A 19,594-nucleotide genomic window follows, 5' to 3' on the forward strand; every position below is an offset into this window, starting at 1 on the left:
GCAAGGGTGCTAGCTAGCTAGTTCACTACTGTCTAGAGTATCTCCCAAAATAAGCAAAATGAAACATATGTTTCATTATATTAATCCTCAATGAATAGGAGTAAATGGAGCAACTAAAAACAGCTAAAAAGGAAAAGTTAAAATAGCGCGCCCAGAACGTTTCTTTAATTTTAGAAAGTAGAAGGATGTATTTTACTAAAAAAGCAAAGAAAACGCACCTATTTATTTCCTTTTTTCTACAGCAAATGGATTTTGATCAGCAGAAGGCAGACATTACTGCTAGATAGTGATGATTGATTGGCGAGCGAAGCAGCTCATTGGCATTGACATCTTAACAAATATAGCTCGAGATTAAAAGCTCTTAAAAATCTCATGTTAAAAAATATAATGTTAAAATATTAAAATTTTATGATGTTCACTGTTCAGGAAGTGATTGCAGTCTTTTACATTAAAACTGTTTAAGCATTTATAAACTTTGATTTTGCTCAAATGCTCCATATCAACCCATTCATTTTGGGATTCACTCGGGAGCACCCTCTAGCGGTTGAGAAAACCGGACAACATTGCAGAGTCTAATTCTCCTCTCTACAAATTCGCTGGCATGGCTTCCTAATAAGATTTAGTGGAAATATCTAATAGGTCTTGTAAAGTTCAATTAAATCAATTTGGGATTTATCAGAATTGGGTGGCTTCTAATGAATACAAAAAAAAAGTATATATTTTGTTACATAAGTTTTATTATTTTAAATCATTTTTTGAGTGTGAATATTTGCATTTGCTAAATATGTGACATATTCCAAATGAATTTTTTGTGATTGATGAACCAAAATTCCTGTTTAACAAATACTATATAAATAATAAACTATAATTATCATGGGTTTGCGAAGCCTTTCAACTTTGGAACAGGATAAAAGTTCATTATGGAAAAAACTTTCACCATCATGTATGGATTTTATTTAAAGCTTTATGTACAGCACAAAGGTAATCAACCACACCATACAACATTACATTAATATAGTAACTGCAAACAGTTATTCAGCTCTGGGCATAGCTCATTAAAGCTAAAGGCACAGATGTCACAACAATAGAGAGAAATTCCATCCATCCATCCATTTTCTAAGCCGCTTCTCCGTCAGGGTCGCGGGGGGGAGCCTATCCCAGCAGTCTTCGGGCGGAAGGCAGGATACACCCTGGACAGGTCTAGAGAGAAATTGAACATGTTAAAGTTTTGATAGATGTTATTGTTTCTTTCTGCAAAGCAAAGATACAGATTTTTTTCCTACTTAGCAAATAACTCATAGTTATGGTTACTGCTTTGTTTATTGCTGCTCTCCCGCCCACAAATGTAAAATACATGATTCAGCCTGCTCATGACTTTGTCCTGTCCACCCAAAGACACCAGTCTTGACACCACTCCTCATTGCCATGGACAGCCCCATGTGTCAAGTTTGTAACGTATTTCTAAATATCTTTTATATATAGATAAATGTTACAAAAATGATACTGTTACATGCGTTTCATATACATAATTGCAAATATTTCATTGCATTGACACGTACATGCATTTAATAGCATATGTGTAAATATTTAAAAATAATACAGTTAAATATATCAAGCACATATTGCAGAAATATTTTAATATGAGCAAATAGATGTATGCATTTTTTTCTTCCAAATGGGGGATGCAAGGCTAGCTTTTTGTGTGGTTTTAACTGTAGGCTGTTGCTCTTCCTTTTAAAACCCTGTACAGGAACATGTAATTCACTGTTAACGATCCATCAGATAATCCAATTAGCATGTTCTCTCGATGCGTCTAATTCTCACATTAAGCACAAATCATTGTTGCTAAGAGGGGGGAAGGAAGTCCTTCAGCTCCTACACCTGATACACATAAATGCATCTGCCAATTCTTCAAAGCCTTTTCTCATTAATGCAGTAATGTTGCCATAGAGAGGCTGTTAGGAGCGAGTGTATCTTGGACTTGTTTCCTACACTAACTGCCTGCCTGCTGTTGAAATAAAAGAAGCTGCTCTCTGGTTTTGGTTGGGGTCTAATTGGAGGCAGCTTGGGCTTCTACCCGGATGAGAGTGGGTAATCACTGAATGGGGTGTGCTTGGCTTGCTCCCTGCATGGCTTCAGCCCAGTGTCTGTTCTTACTGGGCAGATCAAACCCAATAAGCTTGTCTGGGCAGCCCAGAAAGTGTCAGAATGTTCTCAGCATCCCCAGATTGAGAAAGGGACTGGCTGATCCAACTTTCTTTGTAGCATGGGGAATTATTGCCCAGTTGGTGCCTTATACATCACTGTGCAGCTGGAGAAGGCCAGCCTGAAGGCCTAGTAGATCTGCTGGCTTTACATCGGCCTGCCCGTGAGCTTGGCTGTGGAACATGCTGTTTACTCGCTGCATGGGAACATTAAGCAATGGCTCTCTGTCTCAGGGAAACAGCTACAGGGATAATGCACCTCCTAAGGTCCTTCATCTGTGCAGCCTGTAGACCAACTGCAGCCAGCTCTTCTCCAGCCAAATGCACCACAGATATAGCATACGATTTCTGGCCCTTCTCCCTTTCTCTTGCCATTGATCAGGGTTTTTTGGGGATCACATTAGGCCTTTTGATGTTTTTCCTCTGCTATTTGCTCTAAATCAGGAATATTTCTGAGCTTTCTGCTGGACTATGACATGCACAAGCTTTTGTTTACAGGTGGTGGGCATGCTATAATGGTTTGGTTTACAGCCCTTTTTTCCGACTTTTGTCATGCAGCTTCTGCCTTGCGCATTCTAATATTTTCCCAGCTTTATTACAGTCACTGTAATTTCGGACTGGCTGGCTAATTAGTGACTTGTTTCACAAAGGCAATTAGCTCACATAATGCTCGCTGGTTGCAAATCTCTCATAAAAGGCGTTTCACAGAATAAATGTGTTTGCAAATCACCAGAAAATCTACAATCAATTTTGAGTTCCTGAACAAGATGCCTTTGTTCGCAGATACAAGGTTTGTTTTGGTTGTGCACTGAAAGAGAAAGCAGCTAGTGACTCATGAAGCATGGAGCACATAGTTTTTTGGTAAATATTTTTATAAATATTTCAGCAAGTTAATATTGTTTATACTCTAACAACTCTGCCACAACTTTGTTTCTATCACCTGAAAAAATCAGCTGAAAATGCACTATTTGTCATGATTGGCCCCTCCCAGTCCGGTCCATGTGCATGTGTTTTGACCCTAGTCCAGCCCCTTGTTTTGTGACTCCGCCCCTGATTGTCTCCACCTGTTTCCCGCCTGTCTCTCTTTTACCCTGTGTATTTAAGCCCTGTGTTTGCCCCTTGTGTTTGCTGGTCTTTGTTGGATGCATTGGTCTTTGTACTGATCTGCTTGTTTGATTCTGGTTTGTCATGTCTGTCCCCCGATCAATCCGTGTTGGATCTGGACCCCTTAAAAAATGACCCTGGATTTGCCCATAATAAACATCGCTTATTTCCGCATATGCCTCCGCCTCCCTACTCCCTGTTACACTATTCATTTAGAAAATACATAAAAATATATGCATAAAATTAACTGATTAGTGAAAAGAGGTGGTGTCAAACACTGTCAGATTTGTCTTTGATCGCAAAATAGAACAACAGATGATCAACCTGAAATCTATTTGAATACAGTGTGTTTTAATCTGTGCCATTTTTATGTATATATAAACAAAACATTCTAAAAAATGGACAGTTTTAAATTTATGTAGAGGAATTTGGATTTATGTGGAGGTTCATTGCCTGATTGTGATTTCCTTGCAAATTCATCACAGTCCATAGCCAGTTAATGAAAAAATGATGTGAGAGATAAGCAGAGAAATCACCAAAACATGCAGGCCATGGTTTTAGAGTTTAGAGTTCTCTGTGTGCACCAGTAAGAAATGAAAGAACCAAAGCTACACATGCCCTGTGGATTGTCATTCTGTCTAGTCATCCGCATTTACATTCCAAGAAAAATTTTGTCATGCTCAATAAAAGCCCTGAGGTGGATCTAACAGTTACACTAATGGTCCCCTCCTGACCCGCCCCAGCAATTCACACAAACACATTCACCTGGTCTGCCCACTTGCTGTGGGATAACTAAGCAGCATGTGTTCTACGTTCTGAGCCATAGAATATACATAGAAACTTTATGGGCCATCTTATAGTGTTAAAATGTGCCTGTTCATTTTAATTAAGTTTGCATGGTTGAGTGTGGAGTATTTAACTCTACCCCTTGCTTATGTTAAAGTAGCCATGGTAGTTAGAATAGTAGTCTTGCCAGTGAGCTAACGCAGATGTCATCTATCATGTAACCTTCAAAAAATATACAATGCTGTATGAAAGTCAGAGACCACCCTTCATTTATTACATTTCCAGTCAAAAGGGCCATTAAGCCAGACAGAAAACATATATTTAACAGAAAAATACACAGAATCATCAACAGCTATGACTTTTCTTCAGTATTAGTCTGTCCACTCTTAGCCTTTGCCTAGACTTGCTTTCAGTTTTCAAAAAAATTTTGCATGATTATTTTTCCACACTTAGGGGGGCCTCTGACTTGTGCAGAATACTGTATTTGTCCCAGAAGCCTTTCCATTAATTCAGTACATTCACATTCAGTGTTATTTTACCTGCTTTTACACAGTTAAATATAAATAAAATGTCATAGCCATAGTTATAACAGAGGCATGAAACATACAAGTATTAAGATATTCCTCATGAATCAGTTAAACAGAAAGTGAACAGATTCAAAAGTCAGTATTTTATTTGAGATATAATCCCTAAGCTGTCAAGCTATATTCAGGCTTCAATATTATTTTCTAAATAAATGTGGGAGCATTTGTGGATATGAGAGTGAAAAATGTGTTTTTCAGAGAAGTTCAATTCCGCAACTGTGTGCACTGATACTTCAAGAGAAGTAATAAAGTAGGGACCTGCTGTTCTCTGGCTTTGAGAGCCAAGCCTCCACCATGTGCCGCAGCGCTGGCTGTTTGTGCATATCACATATTAAGACAGGTTTGACAGCCGGTCCCTAAAGAAGGTCTCTGTCTCTGTTTAAATTTTCAACAGCCTGTTAGATTTGAGCATTTCCAAGCTTGCCTCAAGTCTTTTAGATGGGCCCTTTGATGGAGCAGAATCCATCAGGATTTTGCAATACTAATACAATCAAACAGGACCGGCTGACTTATGCGTCATTCATAATGCAGGAGCACCACAAATATGAATAAATGATAACCTCCTAAAAGGGAAGCAAGACGAAACATGCCTAATTAATGTTGTTTTATAATGTCTGGCGATTATTTTAGTTCTGAATTTGCTGGACGTTTCATTTCCAGTTTGATCCCCATTATGTTTGTGCTTTTGTACTTCGAGGTGTAGTTTTGAAATGACCATTCATAGGTCGCATATGACATTCAATGCACAAGTCGCTGGTGATTTCATTCTCTTTTGAAGTCCTCAAGTGCTGATGGCTTGCTTTTGTTTGCATAGCAAAACTGGAAAAAGCACAGTACAAGGAACGCGGTTACCTGTGCCTCTTACCTGCACCTGATTGACAGTTCAAAGGAGCTGGAGCTCAAGTTTGTTGAGATTTTTATCACACAGATGTCAGATGGTGACATTAACTGTTTAGGTTTTTTGCAGTTGATAAGGAGCTGATTCATGTTCGGCCATGAATAATTCTGCCATTGTTGCTTTGTTGAGGAGAGAGCTTTGTTTGGGAGGTGATACTCTTTCCTGTGTCCTTGCCATTCGCAAAAGATTTAAGGGGCGAATTGACTGAGATGTTTTGAATGTGCACCTAGAATGAAAGTGACAACAGAGCATTCTGCGAACGAACATTTGGAAAGTACATTTCCAATAATGCTCCCTATGATGCAAATAAATCACATACGTGACTTGCTTAGTGAAGCTAAAGTTGTCTGGTTCGGCATTGTGCTCTGGGCTTATTACAGACTGGATCCGTACATTTTTCCTGAATAATGGAGCTACTTAAGTGGTGCTCACAGGCTGTGGTTTGGTTGTCGTAGTATTTCTCTGCGTTTCTTTGAAATGTTTGCTACAGTTTAGCACTTACATTGTGAAAGACTGTACTATTGAGCCATCTTCACATAGACATACATTATGTCTTTACAAGTGGCTAGTCCTTGTACAGTTAATTTGTAAATCATTCTCTAAAATGGTAAAAGAAAATGTTACAAGTATATCTAGACATGCATGCAACACAATTTTATGTTCTGGCCAAGTACAATCTGAAATGTTTCTCCTTCTGAAACTCTAAAGAACTTTTTCCCTAGTGCAGCATCTCGGGATGAGTCTCGGCATGCCCTAGGCAGGAGGGCATTGAATAATGAAGATAATTATGAGCTAGCCGCGGGAATGTGAGAATGGATCGATAGCTGTGTCTAACCCTTACATCTGGAGGGGGGGGGGTCCTGAGCAATCAGTGACATTTCGTCTGGGCGGCTGTCAGAATGCACTAACAGGGATTTTTGGCGCTTCAGCGGCTGCGGGTTCAAGCCTGGCTCAGCGGGCTCCCATTGGTGCGAGCAGCTCAGGTGTTGGCGCCGGCCACCGCAGCTGTCAAACACAGTTAACCGCCCTGGCCCCTGAGATACCATTCAATACTGTTCCTGCAGCCTCCTCCATGCCCTCGCTGACATCTCATCTCTTGTTTTTCATCAAATGCATCTGCCCGCTCTCTGACTCTGACGGACAGACAGGAGATGGGAGACTGTGTTTTTTTATTTTGTATTTTTTGCAAGAGGATCATGGTATCCGCACCATAGCTTTATACATCATACAGTACTGTGCGAAACTCACAGTGCACCCATAAATTAAAGGTTTAAACATTTCCAGTCAAAACAACTATTAGGTAAAAATTATTAATTTTTATTTCTGATGAGATTAGATATAAAATAATCTACTTCCATAAGCTAGGTGAAGGTCAAAGGAAAATATTTTCCAAAACTTTTGCTCAGATTTGTGTGTTGACACAGCTCTGAAAACATCAGACCTGAGTGACATTGGGGTAAAAAATCAGACTTGTGCCACTTTAACCTGGTAATGTGAATGTAGTACCCTCAGTTCTCTTTCTGATCCTCTTTGGCAGTGATGTGACCTAAATCCACTTGTTTACACCACAACTCATTGTTTGATAAACGTAATAAACCACTAAAGCTGTGTGCTGCAGAGATTTCACCAAAGGTAGAGTGTTAGCTCTGTGTTGCATTATGCCTAGAGCATCACCCCCTTTAGCCAAAATAAAATCAGTCTAATATATGCACTCTCATGGCTTATTGTTTTAGTATGTCGTCACTGCTGTCTCCTCGTGAGATTCCACACACTTACAGGCAGCCATTCAAGTGAGTAGTTGTTTTTTACCCACTAAGGAATGGAAGACTGAGGTTGTGTACATACGATAAGCCTAGAGGTTCTTTAACCATAAAGAACACACAAAGTAGACTGAGGCTGTTTTGTTTTCACAGTACACAAAGTCAATCAGACCACAAATTGAACCACAAATAACCATACTAAGACCTCAGGAGGAGGTGGAGTTTGGAGTATTTGCATCTATTTTAAGGCCTCAGAGTTAATTTGGTGTGTTCTCATATGCACAGCAAAACATGACTCAGAGGTCTGAGTCCACTTGAAAGGCTGAAACAGTGTGAAAAAAGGACTTGGCTGTGAAAATCTGATGTTTATGCTATCTGTCCACTTGGCTAGGTTCACTGCAGAGTTGAAGAGCTGCTCTTTGTCGCCACACATCCATATGCCCAAATATGGCAAAAGGAGAAGAGCCTGCTTTGTTTACTTTCTATCTTTGATGAAACTATTATGCCAAACATTTCAGAATGTGTATAATAAAAGTAACTTATGCGTGTGCAATGCATATTTGAAGTGTACTTAAAATACTAAAGTCAGAGCAGCTTATAAATACAGAATGCCCCATGACTGAACTCCAGTCTTCAAAGACTGAGGAAGCGTGTTGCATGTCATTTTCATAAATCTGAGGAGTTTTTAAACATGCAGGATCTCAGTGTTGGCCTCCTGGCAGCGGCCAGCCAGGCCTGCGCTCTAGAACGGGGTTGACATTTTCAAAGGCGTGTGTTTGCTACTGGAGGGAACATGGACGACAGGGCCTCGTCTCAACATCATTTCCTCCCTCGTCTGGGCTCATTAGTGAGACCTTGCCTGCAGGTTCCTCGCAGGTTTCTGAAGTCATTTCTGCCTCACGCTATGGGAAGGCCCCGGCTCTTCTCAGGCCCCTGAAGGGCCTGAGATCGTTATCAACGCAATGTCTGTAATACGCCAATGTCCTCTATTAGCTGAGGTTAGTTTTTGGGTCAGTGTTTTTGCAGCTTTCGGGCCAGCAGCGAGAGGAACGGTGCTCCACACGCACTCCCTCGCCTGTCTCAGAGCAGAGGAGAATTTTCAGCCTGTGGATTGGAAAATGGAGGGCTATCTTTAGATTTTCGCTTCTCGTGAAAGGGTTTTTCTTCCTCTCAAGCTGCGGCTTTCTCATTCTCTGCCTTTCTCCTTTCCTTCTCTTCCTTCCCTGACTCTCACTGTGCCTCTGCAGCTCCCCATCTCGCTCGGATGTTTGTTTGCTGTCTGGGTTGCATATATGTGCCTGTGTGTGTGTGTGTGTGTGTGTGTGTGTGTGTGTGTGTGTGTGTGTGTGTGTGTGTGTGTGTGTGTGTGTGTGTGCGTGTGCGTGCGTTATTTTGTCGAAACCTGTTATCTGTATGCAAATGTTGTTCTTTTCTACGGAAAAGGAGCTGGTTAACAATTCAGATCAGGTTTTGGAGAATTGTGACTACAGAGAGCCGTACCTCAAAGCAAGTGACAGCACAGTTGCAATATTTCATGTATGTTGCATGCCAGTGGTTTAAGAGAATCAATGTCATCAATGCTACAAACTGTATTTTTTTTTCCTTTTCTTCCCTTTTACCACATAATGACTTTTATATTAGTTATTTTTTCCCATAAATAAAATATGCTTGGTTTGTAACCTTTGAATAAATGTCAGAGAATTCACTGTCTCTGTATTGATATGCATGCAAACTCACCAATTTTATTCCACTTGCAAAGCTGTTTTGTCTCTATTTGTCAACAAGTACCTATAATTACATCATGTTGAACATATGGCTGTGAAAGGAGTCTTTCTGATGTGAACCTAAAACTCACCAAAGAAAACATTTTTGGAGTGGTATTTCTCTCTAATTAGTCCTCCCAGCTTCCAAAGAAGTAAACATTAAAACAGCTTAGTAAAACACTTAAACTATAAAATATGATGCTCTCATTATGCTGAGAGTAAGGTCACATTTCTAACCTTTATGTTACTATTTACATTTTTTTATTCCCAGATGGGCTTGTCTGTGGTCAATTAATAGTATATGTTTGCATAGGAACCAGATAGCATACGACTCTGAAATACATTTGCATTTTTCACAGATATGAAATTGCACGCAAAGATAATCCAGTTATGAAAATGAATCTATTCCGGGCTATTAGTACGCTTGAAGTGCATAAGGTTGTTACAACTGTGAGGCCCTGTGGTGTCTCCATGGGGTTATTAGAGTACCTCTGTTTTGTTTAGTCTTGTCAGTTGATACAGTGCATCAATTAAACCAAGGCATCCAAGTGGAAGAAACACTGTGCAAGTGTTTGCATTAGCCTTCATTAGTCCCCTCAGTGTTGCTCAACTGGGGCTCAGGGTAATTAAAGTATCACCGATTCCTCAGACTTCAACACCAGAAACCACGCACGCTTCTCGCAGGCTAGAACATGAATCTGCATGCTGTTTCCAAATACGCTGACATCGGTAGTTTAGAGGAGCTTTGTGTTAAATGCTTTCTTTGCACCTCTGGTCTCGTCGCTAACTGACACAAGGGCCCCACTTTTTATGTCGAGTTTATTTTGCATCCAATTTTAATGTGTTTTTGCCCTATGATGCAGCATGTATTGTGTGGTTATGAAGTTTTTCATTGGATCTTGATATGATAAGAAGCTATAAGATACGTTCATCCACAGGAGCAAACTGTGGGCATAGCCAGAGGGAATTCATTTACAGTCTCTGCTGAAATCGAATATGAGAATGACATTAGCATGATAGAGATCTGACAGGCCTAATGTATGCAAAGTGATGCACCATTCCAAACGTTGGTTTAACGTCATGATCTGCTCAATTATTGAAATGTACATTGAACTTTCATTACTTATATTTACCAAGGGCAGATGATTCTGTCTCAGCCTTTGTTTGGATTGCATTTGCTGTTGATATACCAACACTGTGAGGTCTATAGGCATTCATTTTAATATTAGTGTTTATTTTCTGGAAGTTTCCGAGTAACAGTTATTCGGCCTGTCTGAAGGTCTCCTAGGTAAAAAGTGAGGAGGTGGATTTTCAGGAGAATGTGTGTTACTTTAACATAATGTACTCAAAAAGGAAGGAAAAAAAATAGCGAGTGTGTTTTGCCTCGGGCAGCAGTTTTTTCAGGTTCAGGTTTCTGCATATCAAAGCAGTAAAACCAGGAATAGGTCTGTCAAGTCAAATCCACTCGGGATCCCACAAAAGGTTCACTTTTGTTAACCTCCACCGACCAGAGCGCACAGGTACCTCTGGGACGTAGGTGCCAGGAATTCATACAATAGATGGGCACTGTGCAGTTCATAACTTGAAGCACTTTTAGAATAATTATTACCATGCAGTGCTCCGTTTTACCACACGGGGCACTCCTAACATGTTTGTAGCTGCATCCACACTGTCACAGTTTTGCTGTTTTATTTTCCTTTTTCCTTCCCTTCGGAAGTGTGCTCTTGTGGTGCCAGCCTAACTGTTTGGAACAGATGGTTTGTGCTTTTGTCATGAGGTCTTTGGAGATAGATGATGTCTGTGTGATGGTGGAGGGGAAAAAATATGAAGGTGTTGCCACACTGTAAATATTTTTAGGGACACAAACACATTGACGGGCCCCATTTGTTCCCGTAGCGCAGAACAACAGGCGGAATGAACAAATAAAGCACTGCTGCAACGGCCGCAGTGTTTCTTTTCAGAATAGTGAGAAGTGCCAACATTATAATAGAACATCCAAGGTCTTATCTGGCTTTTGCCGCTCCGGTCTGTCTGCTAACCTTGAAAAGAGTGGAGAAAAATATCTCTTTGACACTTCAAATGTTACATTTGCTTCTTACTATGTTGGGCTGTTTTTCTCTCACCTTCTGTTTTCCTCCCACTAAAATAAATTAATCCAACACCTCAGCCTTATTGGCATTCCGAGGGGAAATGATTAAAGAACATGACGTTTTTTCAAGCTAAAACCCTTCCATCCTTCTTCTGTTTGGTTTTGAGTCTCAGTGTTTCGACCTACAGATACCCATCACACTACTTTTTATTCATCCATCAGAGAGACGACTTGTGTCATAGTGCTGCAGGTAACATGAGACTGGCTGTTTGAAAACATTGCGTAGATCCCTGCCTTTCGTGAAGACTCATGTGTGCAGATGTGGTCACGGCCTCATTTTAAAAAGGAAGATATGCACATTCGCCGCATTTATCAAGATGCGCTTTCATCACAGCACAACAATTGCCAGAGGCCCCTTTGGAGTGACACACATTTGGTGTTAAATGTTATTCATATTTAGAGCATTTGGCATGACAGCCACAAAGAGTTTTTTTTCTTCTTCTTCTTCTTTTTTTTTTTCGGTAACTTCATGTGTGAAATGATGAAGCAACACATTTGCATAACATAGAGCAGGAAACTCAAGCTAACAGCATCTTTTGTTGGTACACATTTGTCAGTGTTGGTGTTATTTTCAGGAATGGAATGTCTTCACATAAACATTCACTTTACGGAACAAAGAGAAACCTGATCTTGATTCTTGCATGTCATCATTGGTAGAACAGAAGCTTGCATCTCTGAAAGGAAAAAACATGGACATTTATGTAATGATTTTTCCCCCAAGTAATTTTGGGCGATTCAATATGAATTGAGTGGCTGTAAAAGTGAAAAAATACAAAAATGGATGGTTGCATAAATAAATAAATTTGCATAAATTAGAATGTTTAAGTGATGTCAGGATTACATTACTGAACGTAATACATGATTTAGGCTGACACACACACACACACACACACACACATATATATATATATATATATATATATATATATATATATATATATATATATATATATATATATATATATAAAATTAAATGCATTAAATGCCATTTTCAAATTTTGTTTTCCAGTGAAATGTCAGTGCTATATACTGACTTCCTCATTTCTTGTTATACTCAGTTGGAGAACGATATATTTTTATTGTGTTATTTGGGGCTTTATTAAAACATATGTGTAAAAAAGTAATGGTTTTTAATGAAATTTTTTATATACAGTACTTTGCCAAAGCCAGAGATCACCCCTTTGTTTACTCAATTTCCACATGGCCATTAAAAAAATCTTCACTTCTGCCGACCCTGCTGCCCCTTTAACTCCTCCATCATTCCAGTCTGAATATCAAAGTGTTCTGACTGTGCCTTGCCAACAAAACTAAAGCTGTCACTGACATTTATCCCCTTCAAAGAGATGCTAACATCCACACAATCAGCTACACCAAAACACCTTACCTACCTTGAATGTTCGTTATAGTGTAAAAATAATTAATATAATAATTCATATAATAATAGTTAATATTATATCCAACGCTGCAGTTTCAAAAACTATAGCTGAAAACGATTCTCTGTTAAAAAGTGAAAATTCTCCTAACAGCCACGCAAGACCCTTCCACTGTGAGAAGACAAAAGGAAGTGTAACTGTCAGGAAGCCAGTACTGAGAAAGTGAAAGTTTGCACTAGAACACAAAAACCAGACAAAGCCCAGATCTCATCATCGTTAAATGTGATTGTTATTATACTCAGATAATGAAAAGCAGAAGGTACAAGCAACCTCTAAGACTGAACTTTGGAGGTGTGGAAACACACACACACACACACACACACACACACATATATATATATATATATATATATATATATATATACACACACACACAAACACACATACATGTGTACACACACAGTATAAATATGTGTGTACACGTGTATGTGTATAGTATTGTAAATAGTGACAGCCCTACAATGTGTTTTAGTATATGGGTCATTAGTAAAGTGTGTTAGTGTAGCAGTGTTGGAACTGAGATAATTCTCCAGCTGATTCTCATTCTCAGAGAAATGAGTCTGAAATATTCACACATGCATGCTGACTGTACAGAGCTGTATGCTGTACCAAGAATACCCTGAGAAAGTTTCAGAACATTCTCTTTTATTGGGTACAGCTGTAAATTTACTCTTGAAATACCATTGATCATTCTGACCATTCATCACCAAACCCATTCTCTCACATGACCTGACTGTCAGCCTGTCAGCCCTCTCTGTGCTCTATCGTGAATGGTAGTATCTATTTGAAATGGTGGGCTTAATCAGCCACAGGAAAAATACTGTGAATTTCACTTTTGTTGAGTTCTTTGATATCAGTAGCTATAATTCCACATTAGATTTTTAAACTGGATTTATATAACAGTCCATGTAATACATTTTAGTGATACGTCTCTTAAAAGTTTCCCTTAATGGTTATTGGCTGAATGTATGGTTCTAGAGCAAACCATTAAATGTTATAGAACCTTTATGTTATATGGAGTTTTTTTCAAGGTTTGTCACACATTCACGCATTTCACTTAAAAAATGGTTCTTTTGAAAGGTTCTATTGTAAGGTTCTGTAGGGGACCAAAAATGGCTCTTCTGCAGCTCCAAAGAACCATTTTCCTTTTTTTCATTTAATTTGCTAATTCAGTCATCTTGAAGTTCACTTTATTTCTACATTGTTGGATAAGCATCACAAATGCAACCACTGTTGCGTAGACAAAGGTGCTAAGTCACTGTTATTCAGCATGGGAGAGAGATTATTTAACGTAGAGTACGTCATTAGGATTCTAGGTTTATGGTAAATAAATAAAGCAGTTGGATAATATGTAGCAAAATGACATTTAGTCTAAATTAGTTTCCATTTTAGTACATATTTAAAGTTGCACTACGTAACATTTGGGGATTTGGACCTCTCTGGTGGAAATGTGTAATTGCATGCCAGATACTGGAAGAACATTTGGTGACATTGTTGTACTTCAGACCCAGAGCGGATGAATCTGGTGATTGCAGGTGTGTTGAAAGAGTGTCAAAGTGAACATGGTAAAAACTTGGTGAAAGATGTGTCTTCTAAGGACGTAAGTCAATTATTTACTATAGTCATCACATCTTTATGGTCAGTTTTGCTTTTGAGACATTTCTGAGCCAGATCTTCTTATGACATGTGAGGTTAATGCGTAAAGACATATAACATAGTTAAAAAACTCCTGCAAAATTGAACTTAACACCTCTGACTTTTAAATTACTGTACCAGGCTTTACAAGGTGACTTGTGGCAGTGCATACACATCATGCTTTAGTGTGTATTTTTTTGTACTGACACAGTAACACTACTTCTTTCAGTTTTAACAAAAAAACATCTTGTGTGCTGCATTAATGAAAGAATCTCTAACAGATCTGCTTTTTGACCAGTGTACAGCATACACTCGTTATTCACAAGCCTGTGTGGCATGCACACAAATTGTATTCTTTTTTTTTTTTGATGTATTAATTTTGTCCTGTATGATTGAATTTCCCTGTCAGTATGAGGGTGGAAAGCATGTCGCTGCCTGCCTGTGTACATGGCCAAATCTGCTCACAACTTCGAGCAGCAGGCATCAGTGGCTGACGACCTGCCTGTCTGCCAGCTGATTGTTAATCATTTTCAAGCCTGTGGCCGGCCCCCTTTGATTGTGCTACACACTACTTTGTCTAAATGGAATCAATTAAACGTATGATTGTAGATGGCGGCCGCTTCCAGGAGATCAGCCCTTTGATGTAACAACAAAACTAGATTAATTAAAATGAAAAGAGAACTCAATTTAAAAAGGTGTAGCACTGAGGGTCGCTAGTGCTAGAAAGGTTGTGTGTACACAGTGTGGAAATGTGTGTGTTGGTTTTTTTAATCTTTTACAGGCCCAAAACTACAGAAAACAGGGGGGCCTACAAAGTTAGGACCTGCAAAATAAAAACTAAAAGAGTAAAAGCATTTCTTTTTCTTACTGAGGTTCAAAGTTAGGGTTATGTATGGAGAAATCTTACTTCAAATACATTTCTGGGTGAATAACAACTTTAAAAAATTGCAGGACTGTTTTACAGTACGGTAGGTACCTAGTATTTAATATGTAAATATATAGCAAACACACTTCTGTTTCTGATCGTCCATCCAAACTTTATGGTCAGAACATTATTTATTGCATTGATTCAGATTCAGATTCAGATTCCTTTATTGATCCCAGGGGGAAATTGCAGCACAACACAAAGACAGGAGAACAGGTAGTTACAGATTAATTACTATATACAAAAAGAAACTTTGTATGCATGTGTTGACTGGAGCAGTTTGGTAGTAATAATTACAATTAGAGTTCATTGCACAATGAGAGATGGAGGGCGCGGTGGGTAGCGCTGTCGCCTCATAGCAGGCAGGGCCTGGGTTTGATTCCCTGGCCGGGCGACCATGGTCCTCTCTGTGTGGAGTTTGCATGTACTCCCCGTGTCTGCATGGGTTTCCTCCCACAGTCCAAAAACATGCAGTTATGCCAATTGGACATGCTACATTGCCCCTAGTGGTGTGTGTGTGTGCGTGCTTGCGTCTGTCTGCCCTGCGATGGACTGGTGACCTGTCCAGGGCGTATCCTGCCTTCCGCCCGATGACTGCTGGGATAGGCTCCAGCACCCCCCGCGACCATGGCTTAGAAAATGTGTGTGTACTGAAAAAGTCTCTGTGAAACTTTAATACAAATCGCTATTAGGTTAGTGCTAGCAAACTACTAGAATCCTATGGGGATGCTAGCAGAGGTTAGCATTATTTCTGAGGTGGATTTTTACCTCATATTTTAACCAGTTTTATCAGCTAGGCCCAAAGGTGTAATTGTCTCAGATCTCCACTGACACTAAGTACTGTTTGAGTAATTGCCTATTCTGAGTAACTGTTGCACAGAAGTACTGCTTTACATAGAGTACCACAGCACAAAACCTGAAAACATTTATCAGTAGATATTTTACTGTAATGGATAACACACAAATGTCTTTGTTAATCATTAAATCAGTGTAAACATGTTACTTACATAGATAGCACACAAGCATAACTATAAACTATTTGAAATAATGTATACAAGCAAGATTACTGTGCCTTGACAACAGCCTAGGCTGTTTGGACTAAATACAGTAATACAAATTTATCATATTCCTGCCTTCATGAAAAAAGACTATTTTAAACTTCTTATACAAGGTGTTGTGCCATTAGGGGTAAATATTGAGGTGACAAAGTTAAATTAAACCAAACGGGAACTTGTGTTACATACCTCTGCGCCAGGCCAGGAGAGAAGGTTGTTGTTACTGAACCTGAACAGCTCCGTCCTTTAGTGAATGGCTACAGTGCAGTTATATCCACACTTGCAAAGCAGCAGGAGAATGTATAAATGAGGCAATATAAGACATCCATAGCTGAAAAAATCTTCTGTACTGCCTGTATGTGCAATTGTTCTGGGTAATGGTATGAATGCGTAAAAGTAAAGGAGTAGATGAAGCTATTAAGATCCACTGGTGCTGTGATGCTGTGTTAACTGAACGAACAATCTTTCACTGAAAACGATAACATGTGAGTACAAATGTGCAGTCTTTGGCACGAAAGGCATGTAATGGAACAATGGGTACTTTCTTAACAGTCCTTCATCAAGGATTCCGTGTAAAACCATCTAATTTCAGGCCAAAAGTAATACATGTTGTATTTAGTGAAACCGCTTAGTGGCAATTACACATATTCAGGCGAGTATCAAGAAAAAAAAGTGTTTTTTGCACCCAATTAAAAACCTTAAGAAGGTGGAAAGAATACATGCAACAAAGAAAAACACACTGAATTATTTGTCAGATTTTTTCAGTAATATCAAACGTCTTGTGCAAATGAGGCTGTTATTCAGGTTAATGGTGTCATTAGGCTCTTTGCTGTTTGTCAGGGGAGGTCAGGTAAATTGTGAGTTCAACGTTATAAACAATCATTAATAGGCAGTTACTTCAGCCTTCCAGAGGTGGCCAACTGTCATCACTACAATTAACGAATGTTAAGTGGAGAGCAAGGTTGTTTTACTTTTGTACAGGTGCCCAAACAATTTCAAGCAAAACAGAGGAATGATTAATACCAGAACATTTACTCTACCCCTGTTGTTATTGGTGAACAGATCGTTTGCAATGCAGTTTCTTTGTATGGGTCTTAAAGTCAAGTGCTTGTGTTCTCAACCTATTTTTCTTTCCCTTCTGCAGGTTTTTTAAGCACAGGAGACCAGGCGGCCAAAGGGAACTATGGGCTCCTAGATCTAATCCAAGCATTGCGCTGGACTAGTGAAAACATCGGCTTCTTTGGCGGTGACCCTTTACGCATTACTGTTTTTGGATCTGGGGCCGGGGCCTCTTGTGTGAACCTCCTCACTCTGTCCCATTATTCTGAAGGTAACCGCTGGAGCAATTCAACCAAAGGTATAATGCAGAGGTTGCAACTTTTGACCCTTTTGGTGTTTGCATGCCACTTTGTTGCCACATTTAAGGCCTGTTTTAAGATTTTGTGTGTTCTTGTGTGTTTGACATGCATTTGTTCTTACATATATTTGCATGGACTCTTCAGCCCCCCCCCCCCCCCCCCCCCCCCCCCCCCCCCCCCCTTCCTGTGCTCTCAAGGTGTGCTAACAGAACCTACTTGATAACTACACCACATACTTCCAAACTTCACAAAGGAAGTCACTAGGGAAAGGCTGATTCATCTTTTTCTTTTATCCAAATACCCTGCTGTGTGTCGTCAGGTTTGGATTAGGTTGCAGAATAACGGCGGTGTATGGCAGCAACACCCATCCATGGTCTCCTTTTGTTTTCTTTCTTCTGTTGTACTGCATAGTAATGCATACATTAGAGTTGTACTCTGTGTTTCTACAATTATACTTTCATTCACCATCTACTACCATTACCTTTATGGGTCTTGATAACTACAGCGTTTTCCACTGGTATTGCAGATAGCTCTGGTAATGCATGCGTGATTCAAAATTGTCAAGCCATCAAGGTTACGGGCAAAGTCACAGGCTTCTCATTGCTCCTGCATTAGAACAGATCATTCATCATTTCCCCCTCCACTAGCACACATTTTAAGGGGCCAAATCAGTCTGACCTGAAACCAGTTGCTTATGAAAAATGTATTTGAATTGGTCTCTTGGCTCATCTTTATTCAGTGGAGTTCATACTGATGCTTTTCACACGCACGCTTCCACCGTTCAGTAGTAGCATTTTTCTTGAAGAAGTAACCTGTTGACATAGAAAGTGTAATTAATTCCATTTATCTCTTTGCATGGGAGGTGGAACTGCAAAGGTCTTTCCACATAAACATACCATGACATTATCACCATCATTCAAACAAACCTTGAGTTGCCCTTCTCACTGACCTGAGAATTACATACTATCACTTCACCGCTAAGTAAACGTTCGTTGCCTAATAAGAATAATGTATAGTTTGTTTTAATTATAAGGACAGTAATTGTCAGAACTCATTATTTCCCTGCTTGTAAATCATTATGAGCAGGATGATAAAATAATATTTTACAAATGACTTTGTAATAACTCATTCATATAAATAGGCTCTTAGGTAACAGTTTACGGAAGGGCACTGTTCATAAGGCTGTGAAAAACCTGACATGAAAATGACATACTGCACTGTAGCACACACAGGCACACGTTTCTACTGTAAGAGGCAGTGAAAATGCAAGCGAAAAACTCGTTCTGCAAGTATACATGCAAAGTTAGTGTTATCTAGCTAACAAACATAAACCCTAATATTTCCCTTAACATCTTATTGCATCCGGTTAAAAGTTGTGAATGTGTACCTGGTAAAAAGACTTGTGTTGTTTTTGTCAGACCCACAACTTGTCTCGTGAATGTGTTTCCTGCTTAGTTTTATTTTCTCCCAACTGAACTGACGAATGTGGAAATATATTAAATAATCTTAAATAATTGTGGTGAGCTTAAATAATTGTGATTCTCTCAAATTGCAATCAGGTAGTTATGTAATAATTGTGACAAGCCTACCACCTACATAAGCCTTACATTGCTTAAAGAAACCATATGTAAAAACTTATTCCAACAAATAGTTCATAGCACATTAACTGAGGTGAAATGTTGTGTAGCCTTATGAATGCTGCCCTTCAGTAAAGTGTTACTGAGTCTTAGGAATGCTTATGTCAGTAATGCATAATATTCAGGCTATTTGGATAAATTAGAAGCATCAGAGCCAAATTGAGAACAGGATGTCAATAATGTTAATAATACTAGTAAAAATGTAAAAAATAAGTGGTTAAATAACTGTTCTGATTTGTATGTCATTTAATTATAATCTTCCATGTCACCAGATCTTTTTGAGTAGACTGTTTTATGTTACTC

General features: G+C 39.2%; 1 protein-coding gene across 5 annotated transcripts in view; it reads left to right on the forward strand.

Moving 5' to 3' along the window:
- The window catches only part of nlgn1 (neuroligin 1), a 307,133-nt gene that overhangs the window by 280,498 nt on the left and 7,041 nt on the right, over positions 1-19,594 (forward strand). For all 5 annotated transcript variants that reach the window (XR_005131524.1, XM_017717826.2, XM_017717825.2 and 2 more), the window contains one exon: positions 17,441-17,653. Coding sequence is in view for 4 of the 5 variants with exons in the window: in XM_017717826.2 (XP_017573315.1) it covers positions 17,441-17,653 (213 nt within the window). In the remaining variant the exon portion in view is untranslated. The remainder of the gene's footprint in view (positions 1-17,440; positions 17,654-19,594) is intronic.

The sequence above is a fragment of the Pygocentrus nattereri genome, chromosome 15 (genome assembly GCF_015220715.1).
Source record: "Pygocentrus nattereri isolate fPygNat1 chromosome 15, fPygNat1.pri, whole genome shotgun sequence".
Taxonomy (NCBI): domain Eukaryota; kingdom Metazoa; phylum Chordata; class Actinopteri; order Characiformes; family Serrasalmidae; genus Pygocentrus; species Pygocentrus nattereri.